This window comes from Anneissia japonica, unplaced genomic scaffold (genome assembly GCF_011630105.1).
Source record: "Anneissia japonica isolate Jap-2015-1 unplaced genomic scaffold, ASM1163010v1 scaffold287719_len1884721_cov185, whole genome shotgun sequence".
NCBI classification, from domain to species: Eukaryota; Metazoa; Echinodermata; class Crinoidea; order Comatulida; family Comatulidae; genus Anneissia; species Anneissia japonica.
Genome location: NW_022715822.1, coordinates 1060548 through 1072198, shown reverse-complemented (window position 1 = coordinate 1072198; position 11651 = coordinate 1060548). Strand labels below are relative to the sequence as shown.

The window sequence follows — 11651 nt, the reverse complement described above, 5'->3', positions numbered from 1 at the left end:
ATCGAAGGAAGATGGGAAATAGCGTTAAGTTGGCTTTCCTCCTAAAATACACATTTTATGCGACGAAACATAATGATTTTTCTAATATATCAACTTTAGCTACTGTACATTACTACGAATGCAGTAATTAATCTGATAAACAATACGTATCATAAGGCAATTGTGCTGAGTTGCTACCGCCTTTACTCAGCCACCGGCAGATGATTGCAAATCGCCAAAGTAATAGTTGTTAACTGTTGTGTAACTGTGGTAAGTTATGTTTTTATGGAGAATTTGAATAAAATTAAAGGGTGATCTTCGGGGGTAATATTGTAATGAGTTGTTTTAAGGGAAGGATTTTCCCAAGCAATAATGTAAAGGGCTGCTTTAATTTTAAGTTGACATTGCGTAATTAAGGATACTGAAGCAGCGTCTGAGAATAAAATGTGTTTTAATTTGCATGTGTAATTCTGTACATGTGGTGTAGGGCCATAAACCTATACAGTACAGTCTTTTTTTCCCCACTTTATTCTTACAGTAACTCAGAACATTGCCACTATGAGCCAGACTAACGAGGACTGTCATACGTGGGCAGATGAAATTTATAGGAGGTACATTTTTATTTATTTAAACAAAATTTATTTTCAATTTGAAAACCTGCAAATATATATACTATATAGATATAAAACACACAATTAATAAATAATTATATATATATATATATATATATATATATATATATCATATCTTTAGTTTTAATGTTTTATATTTTAATCATTATTAGGTCCATGTTTTAATATTCTGTGTTTAACCAAAGTTTATATGTCATTTTTAGTGTTTAAGGCACCTAGGAAAATAAATTTCATTGTTCACTTGTTTGGTCAATGACAATAAAGTATTCTTGATTCTTAATATACTTTTTGGTGGTATTAATGATAATGTTTGATGATGTTGATACAGAGTTGGCGTCAGTGGGTGGGTCAGCTTCCAGGCCCAGCTGTTGCAGACCATTGACCCTGCATGTATTTAACTTTTGTTTTATAATTGTGCTTTTTTTTTTCTATGAGAGCATTGGAACCCGAATTTCAGGTGAACAGAGTGGTACACAATGATAATAAACCAATCTTGTATTTTGTATTACACTTGTTTACTCTTCCATTTTATCCAGGCAGGTTGGGTTTAACAATACCTGTAGATATCCAAGTAACTGGGATACGAGCATTCAAACAACATCACACAGACTTGTAGAAGTCTCAAAGCATCGTCATCAGGGGGAATATAAGAAAGTACAGAAATTGTTCAACATGACATTTCCAGAAGGAAATATCACAAAACTTGAGCGGGTTCAAAATTATAATTGTTGGGCCACATATGCACGGTAAAATGTGTTTCTTTTTTTATGGCAATCACACAAACACTACTGAATTTTTTTTTTTTTTATTGCAAATCAGTTATTATTCTTCTCTTTTATTATTTATTGTCAGGGTTAAAATTTAACAATAATTGAGAATGACCTACATCATCTTCAATGCATTTCTTTTATGATATAACACATAAACATAAAAATAATAGCCTACAGGTAGAATTGGTTTTCAGCTGGTGTAACAATAGCCACGAAATTATTTACATTGCTGGTGACAGGATTAAAATAATAAAAAAAAAACATACTAAACAGTTCGCTACATTAGAAATATTATTATTATTATTATTAATGATATTATTATTTTTAAATATTTTATATTATTTATTTGTATTCAATTTTTAAAAAATATTTTATTATGTGTATTATTCTGCTGGCTGGGTTGGATGTGTTATAGATAAAATAATAGCCGATTTTTTTGCTTCAGCTTTAGATTGTCAATAATGGATATGCATACGACAAAGAGCATTATGTACGCTATCCTTCTTCAGCGTACAGCACCGTACCTTTCGAGACAATGCGACTCAGCCTAGGCTTGCCCCTACCACTTGGTTATTAGTAGATACCCAGATAGGCCTAGCCTAGGTTGTGTTGTCAGTTTCTGTGGTTATTTTTTATTGGATTTTCAATGCATACGTACATACGATAGAGCCAAATAAACTGTTGTTTGCGATAATTTAATTACAACTCTCCCTGACGATTATATGATGCACTGCAGGCCTTCGATAGCCAAGGCTTTTTGACCGGAATTACAGGTATTTTCAATTTTCCTTGCCATGCATAATAGCATTAGCTTGAGTTGCACATGCTTAATTTTGCATTAAAAATGAATTTTTCCCATTTTTATTTCATGCCTTCTTCGCAGACGTTGTTTCGGTTCCCATACGTCTTTTTTGATAACTGCACATGCTCGACATGTCTCGATGTCACTTATTCAGTGCTCACTGGCTGTCTAGCCTTTCCAAGCGCATGCCCACTGTGTTTTTTATACATATTTCATGGACGTTCTTTGGTAACTGCGCTTGCGCATTGATTAGTTAAAAATTCCCATTCCTTCGTAGCAAAAGCTACCGCTACCTACAGTTTCTTAGTGACTCTTTCATGTTCTATAAGCATAGCCTTGATGAAAAACACCCCTGGGTGAATCAAGTTGTCCATGTTGAAATAAAGTATTTATTATTATTTTTATGATTATTATTATGATTATTATTATTATTGTTATTATTATTGTTATTATTATTATTATTATTATTATTATTTATTATTATATTACTCATCATATGAGGCTTGCATTCCTGGGCCCAAAACTAGCATTAGTGTCCAAATAGTGAACTTTGACCTTTTAATACCATATATTCTTATTCTCTACATTCTAAGCTTCAAAATGATGGGTCATTTATTGGAATTGACTTATTGCCAAAGAAGTGATGAGTAAAGGTATTGCAGCTTCTCTGTACTAAAGTATACAACACTACCCCATTTCTCATTTTAATGGCTCATCATTAAAATTTTTCGTCATTATGTTTGCTTGTTATTACCGGTATATAAATTACTCATCATTTTAATTACTCCAGTTTTAATTGTTTATTTTAATAAACTTATATCTGCTCAGCATATTATCTACTCACTACAGTATTTTAATGTATGATTATCTCTTACCAAACAGCTTTATCACAAAGGCTCAATATCAACATGGTATAAAATCATCAGAAGTTTCAATGATTTGAGTCCCATGATCTGATATTATTGTCGATAGGCTTGTAATAAGAATATTTTATATTTCATTTGTCAAAAAGGCAAAAAGAAGTAATGATCAACAAGAATTGCTTTGATGAGCGTCAACTTTTTCACGGTACTAAAGAAGAAAACGTTGAAGATATTTGCCGAGATGGTTTTGATTTCCGTCTGAGTGGAACACGACATGGTGCTGCTTATGGCCAAGGTGCGTATTTTGCGCGCAAAGCCAAGTATTCTAATGACTATGCGGAGGCCAATATATGCAACATGAAGAAGATGTTTGTAGCACGAGCTCTTGTGGGTGTTTACACCCTTGGAACACGGGACATGCGGAGACCGCCGTATAAAGATCTCTTGGATAGGACAAAAGGAATGTATGATACTTGCGTCGACAACATAAGTAATCCAAACATCTTTGTGATATTTGATAACCATCAAGTATATCCGGAATACCTGATCACATATTCAACCTCTAGTGCCAATCAAGTATCTTATAGTAGTAGCAACCAACAATTCTTAAGGTCTTTTGTAGGCGGAGTATGTGGCGCTATTCTGAGAGCTTATAATAGTAGCAACCGACGATCCTCAAACACTTATAACCCACGGCCTACCAGACAGTCAAGAAGTGCACTTGGTGCCAATCAAATATCTACTAGTAGTAGCAACCAACAATCGTCAGACCCTTATAACCCACGACCTATTCGGCAAGTAACAAGCAGTGTACCTGTTGCCAATCAACCAAGCAACCAACTGTCAAGAAACCCTAGTACTCCATTACCTACCACCCAGTCAAGCAGAAGTGTGACCAGCGTCAATCAAACATCGCATAATAGCAGCAATCCCCAAACCCTTATAACCCTTGGCCTTTCATTCAGTCAATTAGAATTGCGCTTAGTGCCAATCAGACACCACACATTAGTAGCACCCAACAATCATCTAACCCTAACCCCTGGCCATTCATACAGACAATTATGAGTCTGCTTAATACCAATCCAATATATTATAGTATTAATGGTACCGTCATAGCAGTAGAACAAATATCATTGTTTTTATTATTCATCACATTCATATCTGTAGTATTAACCCTCACTCCCTCTTCTGTTTTTGTTACGTATCTAGTGTTTTTCTTATTGATATCAACCATGATTTATATCGATGGAATGAGTTATGACGTCTGGTGTGTATGTAGACGTACATTAATAGGAACATTAATATTATCAATAATATCATTACGAGTGTTTCAGTTATTTATGTATTTATTACAAATATTATTTTCAGTTTGTTATAATCATTTTACTGTCTATATACTCTTTTCCTCTTTTATAACAGCCATGATGTATGCAAATGAGATAAGAATGAATTTCAAGCACATATGTATGTGGGTATTATCAGAATTATTAATATTACTTTTTTTACCATTTTTATATTTATTACAAATATTACTTTCATATAGTTACATAAATTATGTTGTATTGGTTCTACTGTTTTCCATTTTTATAATATCTATTATCTATGTAATGGATATTAAAAATATATATAAGTGTGTGTTAATATCAGAATTATTTTTGTTAATATTGTTACCGGTATTACAAATATGTTTTTATTTTTTTATTTGTTACACATATTATTTTTTATTTATTTATTTTAAAAAGTTGTTCTGTGAGGGTCGTCCATCCAGCTAAAGCTCTTTGTTTTTTTTTACACCTAAGCAAGACATTCTTTTTTGCGAAACTGATTTTTTTAAAGATCATCAGAGGTGGGTGGAAAAAAAAAAAAATTGCTTATCAGTAACGGGATGGTTAAATCTTATTTTTGGAGATTTTAAGGCAGCGACAGACGTAATAAAATAAAGAAAAACTTTTATTTTTTCTGAATTTTCCATTTTTTTGTGGCAGCGTGTGTGCTAATTAGGCAAAAATAAAATCTTAATTTTATTTGAAATCATCGTTATTGGCGGACGGCTGGTATTTATAAATATATATTTATATATTTATTTTATATATTTATTATTTTATATATATTTTATATTATTTATATACATAATTTTAGTATAACAGTATATATATATATATATATATATATATATATATATATATTTATAATTCGTTACTCGTTCAAAGCCGGGCGCTCACTGCGTCTGATGGACGTCAGCCAACTTGATTCTATGGAGGACACCACAACGCACACGCAGCGAATCATTTTTAATGACGATCAATTCAAATTACCATCGACAATAATGCATATAATTTAATTCCTTAAAAATGTTTAGTATAATCAATCTACCAGGTTAAAATACAAAAATATCACAAAATCTAAAAAGGGGTAAAAAGACATGAAATGATAAAAAAAAAAAAGGTTAAAATCATATAAATTCACTTAGGCTATCATTATGAAAAAGAATAAGATGAACGAGTATGAACTAAAATGTCAAACTTGCCTTTTAAATGCACTCAGGTTGAAATGGCTGCAATAATGTATTTCATGGAATTATTGGTATATTCATATATTTATAAATATATATTTATTTTATATATTTATTATTTTATATATATTTTATATTATTTATATACATAATTTTAGTATAATAACCATAGACAGATGTAATGGTATGTGGAATGAAAAGAGAAAAAAAATTTTAAATAGTATCTGAACAGTATTGGAAGGTCTTGGGTACAAAAATAAAACACGTAACATATAAATTTTGTAATTGATTTACTGTATTTGGTGCATATTTCTGAAAAATATATTGGATGCATTAAAAGCCTAAAAAATTGACTTGGCTTGAACAGCGACATCGCAACTCTTCTGGGCCTGGCGAAAGGCATTAACAACTAGATCAGCAATTTCCGGGACCGCAACCATGTTTTTTGCTTGCGCAAATATCGTTGGCCCATTCTCGCGCATTAAGTCTGAATCTCTCTTCATCACCTAAAAGAAAAAGGTAACTCATAATCAGAATCTAACATAGGGGTGGCACCAGTCTGGTGGGTGCTTGTCTGGGAGAAAACAACATAAAATTTCATCATTAGAGAAAAAAATGGCATGTATTTTTTACAGATAGTTAAATTAAATAAACCTTTTAAATCTCTAGACCCCTGAGCAACCCCTGACCACACTTCCAGCCCAGCAATAGTGCTGCTTACTCGCAAAGGCACCAAGAAGCTATTAGGCCTCCGTTCCCAGCACTATGGCACTGATTATTTTTCTCTCTTTTTATCAACCTGAGCTTACCTCTAAGTCAGCTCCTACAGCCTCTGCCAAGTCTGTCTTATTGATAATCAAAAGGTCACTTTGTGTAATGCCTGGTCCACCCTTTCTAGGAACTTTGTCCCCTCCTGTTAAAGACAATAATATCTAAATGAAAAAGTAGTAAAGAGTACAAGAATATAAATGTGGTATATGATGATGATGATGATAATAATGAAAGTGGTGGTAGTAATGATTACATAATGATTGATGAAGCTCTGCACTAGGGAGCTTCCGATTTGTGCGACAACGTGATGCTAAAACAGATTCACTCATCCGTGACCATCCTACCAATGTAGATTTGGTCAAATTGCATCCATTCAAAGAGGAGAACTTAACATTCTTGTATGCACACGTTCTACGTCTTACCACGTTGTGTGATCAAAAGCTTCCTATATCAAACTACAGACAGAAAAGTATAAGTTGTTAAAAATATCACTAACCAGCTACATCAATGACATAAATTATATAGTCTGCGAGTTCCCGGCTGAAGTTTGCAGCTAGGTTGTCTCCTCCTGACTCAACAATGACAATTTCTGGATCATAGCTCTTAGTCAAGTCCTTGATTACTTCCATGTTTACAGAATAGTCCTAAAAATGTAAATTAGAAAGTGGTTTAAATTGACATTCTTGTGTGTTTTTTTTTAATCCTCCTGTTAATGACGAAATATTTGACCAAAAACCACATTTGCAAAAAAAACAAGCACGTGTTGCCTACAAGTATATATTTACAACTTGATATTTCATTTCATTTATTTAGGCACAAGCGCCAAGGATATGCCAATCAGTGAACTTAATCACTCCTACATGGCATACCATTATGGGACTGAATGGACCAGTACACCGGGGTAACCCCCTACTCTTCTCGAGGGATGTACTGGGTTCTTTAAAGTGCACACGGGCCAAATGCGTACACTGGGTCTACGTTTAAGTCCTTATCCGAGAAGACTTGTTCCACCACTGGCCAGTAAAGCCGTTTGAACCAGCGCCGATATTAAACCTGAAGGTTACGGTGCCCAAGAGTTAACTGCTCGGCCAATCAACTCGCCTAGTAACACAATGAGTTATATAATGCCAAAAGTAACACTACACTATTAAAAAAATTGTTAACAACAATAATATTAACGTCTTAATGGCTTACTTCTCGTATAGCTGCATGTGGGCAGCCTCCAGTTTCTACTGCCCTCAACCGCTCCTCTGGTAGAGCTTTATTCCGTACAAGAAATTCCCAGTCTTCTTTTGTGAATATATCATTGGTGACAACGCAAATGCTATATTTGTCACGTAAATAATTACAAAGTGCCAGTACCAAGGCAGTTTTTCCTGAGCCAACAGGACCACCTATTCCGACTGTAAATGCTCTCTGTAACAGAAATGTGTAGGGAAAATTTGTAAAATGCTGGCTAACACGAACAAGACAAGAAAAAAAAAATCTATTTAAGTGATTTTTGACTGAAAATATTTTAATCTAATTTTTTAAAAACTTGAAATTTATTTTAACAAAAAACAGTTGTGAATTATAGAATATTACATAACTGTGCCACAATAAACCTGATATGAAACTTTGAAAAAAAAATGCCTGTAGGTCAATGTATCTCACATTTGTGTCATAATAATTGTTCATAACAAAAATGACATTGTTGAGGGCTTAAAATCCTCTCCCTGTTAAGATTATGCAATTTTTTTTTTTATAAAAGGGTCATATAAATTCAGGACACATCACCACTTTGTATTATTAGCATAACTAAATTTATTCAGGAACTATGTATAAATATTCTAAAGAAATATACAAACCATGTACAGTGCGCCCCCAGCACAGTCTTAGGTACGCCACTGCATAAAGGTTCTTTTACAACCGCAATAAAAACATCAAATGTCTCTATAGATTGTCTAATTTTGCTTGCAGCCCTCCATGTTAAATAAAAAATCTCCTTTCTACTTATTTTAATGCCCACTCTTGAATCAGAGCCATGTATAGTATGACATACTGTACAACATTATTTGGTGCTGGATGAAAATAAAGTTTTACTCGGACATAAGAATGAATGACAAAAATAGCCTTTATTTTCTGTGCAGTAAAGACACATAATACTAGATGTTAAATACATTTTTTTAATTATAAGAACACAATTTATAAGAACATTGAGGCCGAAATTGCTTAAAAATGTGAAAAAAAAAAATTAGAATTGAGGCTCCTCGGAGAAGTTTCAAATAAGGTTTTTTCATTTAAAAATCTAGAAATACACCAGTATTCTATTTTCTCTATGGTACAAAATTATTGCTGTAGAATAATATTTTTCTGTATTTGAAAACTGTATAACATAAGAAAAAATATGAACATTTTGAGCCTGAAATTGGCAAAATTGTGCTGGTTCTTGAAAGTGTAATGCAGCCTACTAGAACTTATTGATAGGAAAATTTGTCAATGATTTCCCATGCTAATTTTATATATTTTGTGTAAAATTATATTGTTTTATATACTTTTCATACTCTTACATTACCACTTACCTCTTTTAAATCCGTTCGTTTGATTGGCAAGTCCCGATCAAGGAATCTTCCAGGAGTTTCCATGTGTTCATGTGTGTGCCCATGCGCGTGTGTGTGGCCGTGTCCATGGGTGTGGAGATTATCATCAGTACTAGTTAATCCAGCTACAGTACAAATAAAAAAAAAATAATGATAGAAAAACAATAGAGTATCTGATTATCTAACTTCATTATATTATTCTGGTTTTTTTTATCACAAGAAATAAGTAAAAACTGAAACATCAAAACAATATTGTGGTCATCACAAACTTCCATCAAACTGAAGGAAGTGGCCAAGTGAAATACAGTAGTTTAAAAAAAGAAGAGATTGCTGTAGCATTCCCCTCCTCCCCTCCACCCCACCCACAAATGAAGGAACATGTTGCTAATACTGTATATAAGGATGCTGAATGATGCTGGACATCAACACAGTGGGGGCACCAGCGGGGGACAAGGGGGCTTAAGTCCCCCACCGGCCAAGCTCGTCAGGCAGTTGGACAAAAAAAATAAAATAAAAATGGGTTACACCAAGCCAAAATATTTCCGGCCATCCAGGTCCCTATAAAAAAATAAACTCATTTGTGAGGGGGACATCCCCTGTCAAACCCTCCCCCTCCTCAAGCATTCAAGCTTAAGCCCCCTAAAGGACTTGAGCTCGTAGGCCCGAGCTGGGGAAGGGTTTTAGCAGGTGTTCCCCTCCCTCAATGAGATTTTTTAAAGGAGAGGAAACTCTGGATGGCCAGAAATGACATTCTCAGACTGTGACAGGCATGTTGGCTTGGCGGGGCCTATTTTTATATTTTTTAAGTCCGACTGCCTGACGAGCTCTGACCGATGCGGGGGCTTGACCTGTCCGATGGGGTGGGGCCCCATGGGGGGCTCAAGCCCATGCTGTTTACTCCCCCACCCCCGCTGGCGCCGCCACTGGTCTAATTGCGACGAAATACAGCCTGCCGCCATCTGGCTCGAATTTCACAGGTCGGTAATGCCACACAAATTCCCCCTTCATGAACTACAGTATATAAATATCAGTCTGATAGCATCGAAATACATCTGCCGCCCTCAGTCGCACAGATTTAAAGAAAGATGATGACGTCATCAGAATGAAAAAAATGAAGGGCACACTTCTGAAAGAGAATTGTCTCAGCTATAACTATAACTATATTTATAATTTTATATCATTTTACGCATAGGTTAACTTATTTTATATCGTATCCTTTGTATTGTATAGTATGTCTGTGTTTTTATTGTGAACCTTGGAAAACAAATTTCATTTACTTTGTATATGACAATAAATTGAACTTGAACTTGAATTTGGGAGACGATCGATCAAGGATAAGCGAGATACGCTCAAATGCGTATTGTAGAAAATGACGTTGTAGATAAAATACGCATTTATTGAATTCAGACGGCAATATGATGACGTGATCACGATGCTCGTGAAGCGGATCACCAATGATCTCTGACAGTAACAAGAGGTGATCCGCTCGTAAAGCGGATCACCAATAATAATAAGTGCTCAAATAGAAACATCATGTAATGTCATAATCGTATCAAGCATAGCCCCTACCACGAAAAGTTATATAAAAAAAAATAGTGTCTCTGGCAGGATTCGAACTGTACTGCATTAAGAGGTACTACTGCAAATAATACAGATATGATTAGTTGGTTTTTCTAGTTTTTCAAACCTCATCTTGACATTTCAACCATACTCAGCCTCAAATATTTTGTTCTTTATATTTTGTAGTTAGTGTTAAAAAAATTACATTTGAAAACATTACATTTAAAATAATAATAATAATATTGTTTATAGGGCCTAATGTACTGTTTTGTTTGTGAGACTATGGTATGAATATAGAGACATTTTTTCTTGGAACCATGAGAAAAGAGTCCAAACATTGTCCAAAAAAAAAAATAAAAATTTCCATGTAACTGCATTCCTTTGTTGCCAGCACAAAGCAGGCAGTAGGAATCCAGATATTCACTGATCTTGTTTGATCAATCTACTGGCTGACCTAACCTAACCTTTTGACGATCTTGTGCAAATGTCCAATACTCTAGGGTCGTGACAAAGTGCGATCCAGCGAGTCATGCGAGGCAATGCGCGAGCCATGCAAGCCATACACTTTAAATCCTTTTTTATCCCACCGGGGAGCTTTGCCTGTGTAGTCCAGTCATGCGCAGTATATACACTTTTTCGAATCGTCGATCCGGAAGTATGCAGCGCTGATAGAGATGTTAAAATGCAGATACAGATACATACATACAGATATATTTATATATATGTACTGTATTTATTTATATATCTATTTATATATATATATTATTTTATATATACTGTATATATTTATATATTTATTTATATATTTTTATATTTATTTGTTTTATATATATATTTATATTTATATATATATTTGTATATTCATTTATATATATTTAGGCCTATGTATATATTTATTTATATATTTATTTTTATATACTTATTTGTGTATATATATTTATTTATATATTTGTTTGTATATTTGTTTGTATATTTATTTATATATTTATTTGTATATGTATTTATATATATTTCTATATATTTATATGTTTATATATTTATTTATATAATTATTTAAATTTTTTAATATATTGTTTGTATATTTATTTGTATATTTATTTATATATATACATATTTATATATATTAATATGTTCATATATTTATTTATATATATATATATTCATTTGTATATTTATCTATATA

The 11651-nt window shown here is 33.2% G+C and overlaps 2 protein-coding genes across 2 annotated transcripts in view; one reads left to right on the top strand and one right to left on the bottom strand.

The window, feature by feature from the left end:
- Window positions 1-4961, top strand: LOC117109391 (protein mono-ADP-ribosyltransferase PARP11-like). Its single transcript, XM_033251716.1, has 4 exons — window positions 1-249; window positions 518-590; window positions 1148-1357; window positions 3196-4961. Exons 2-4 carry the CDS (start codon window positions 538-540, stop codon window positions 4109-4111), a joined length of 1179 nt encoding a protein of 392 aa, XP_033107607.1. The 5' UTR covers window positions 1-249; window positions 518-537; the 3' UTR covers window positions 4112-4961.
- An 870-nt stretch (window positions 4962-5831) lies between these two features.
- The window catches only part of LOC117109392 (urease accessory protein UreG-like), a 9481-nt gene continuing 3661 nt past the window's right edge, over window positions 5832-11651 (bottom strand). The window contains exons 2-6 of the mRNA XM_033251717.1: window positions 8891-9033; window positions 7524-7745; window positions 6826-6973; window positions 6368-6471; window positions 5832-6064 (exon numbers count right to left, since the gene is read on the bottom strand). Of these exons, the coding sequence (XP_033107608.1) occupies window positions 5900-6064; window positions 6368-6471; window positions 6826-6973; window positions 7524-7745; window positions 8891-9033 (782 nt within the window). The 3' untranslated portion in view covers window positions 5832-5899. The remainder of the gene's footprint in view (window positions 6065-6367; window positions 6472-6825; window positions 6974-7523; window positions 7746-8890; window positions 9034-11651) is intronic.

Excerpts from the sequence above, each read along its gene's own strand:
- LOC117109391 (XM_033251716.1), top strand. The coding sequence starts at position 538 with ATGAGCCAGACTAACGAGGACTGTCATACGTGGGCAGATGAAATTTAT. Across the intron at positions 591-1,147 it reads GCAGATGAAATTTATAGGAG|GCAGGTTGGGTTTAACAATA; the intron begins GTACATTTTTAT and ends CATTTTATCCAG. Across the intron at positions 1,358-3,195 it reads TGTTGGGCCACATATGCACG|GCAAAAAGAAGTAATGATCA; the intron begins GTAAAATGTGTT and ends TTTGTCAAAAAG.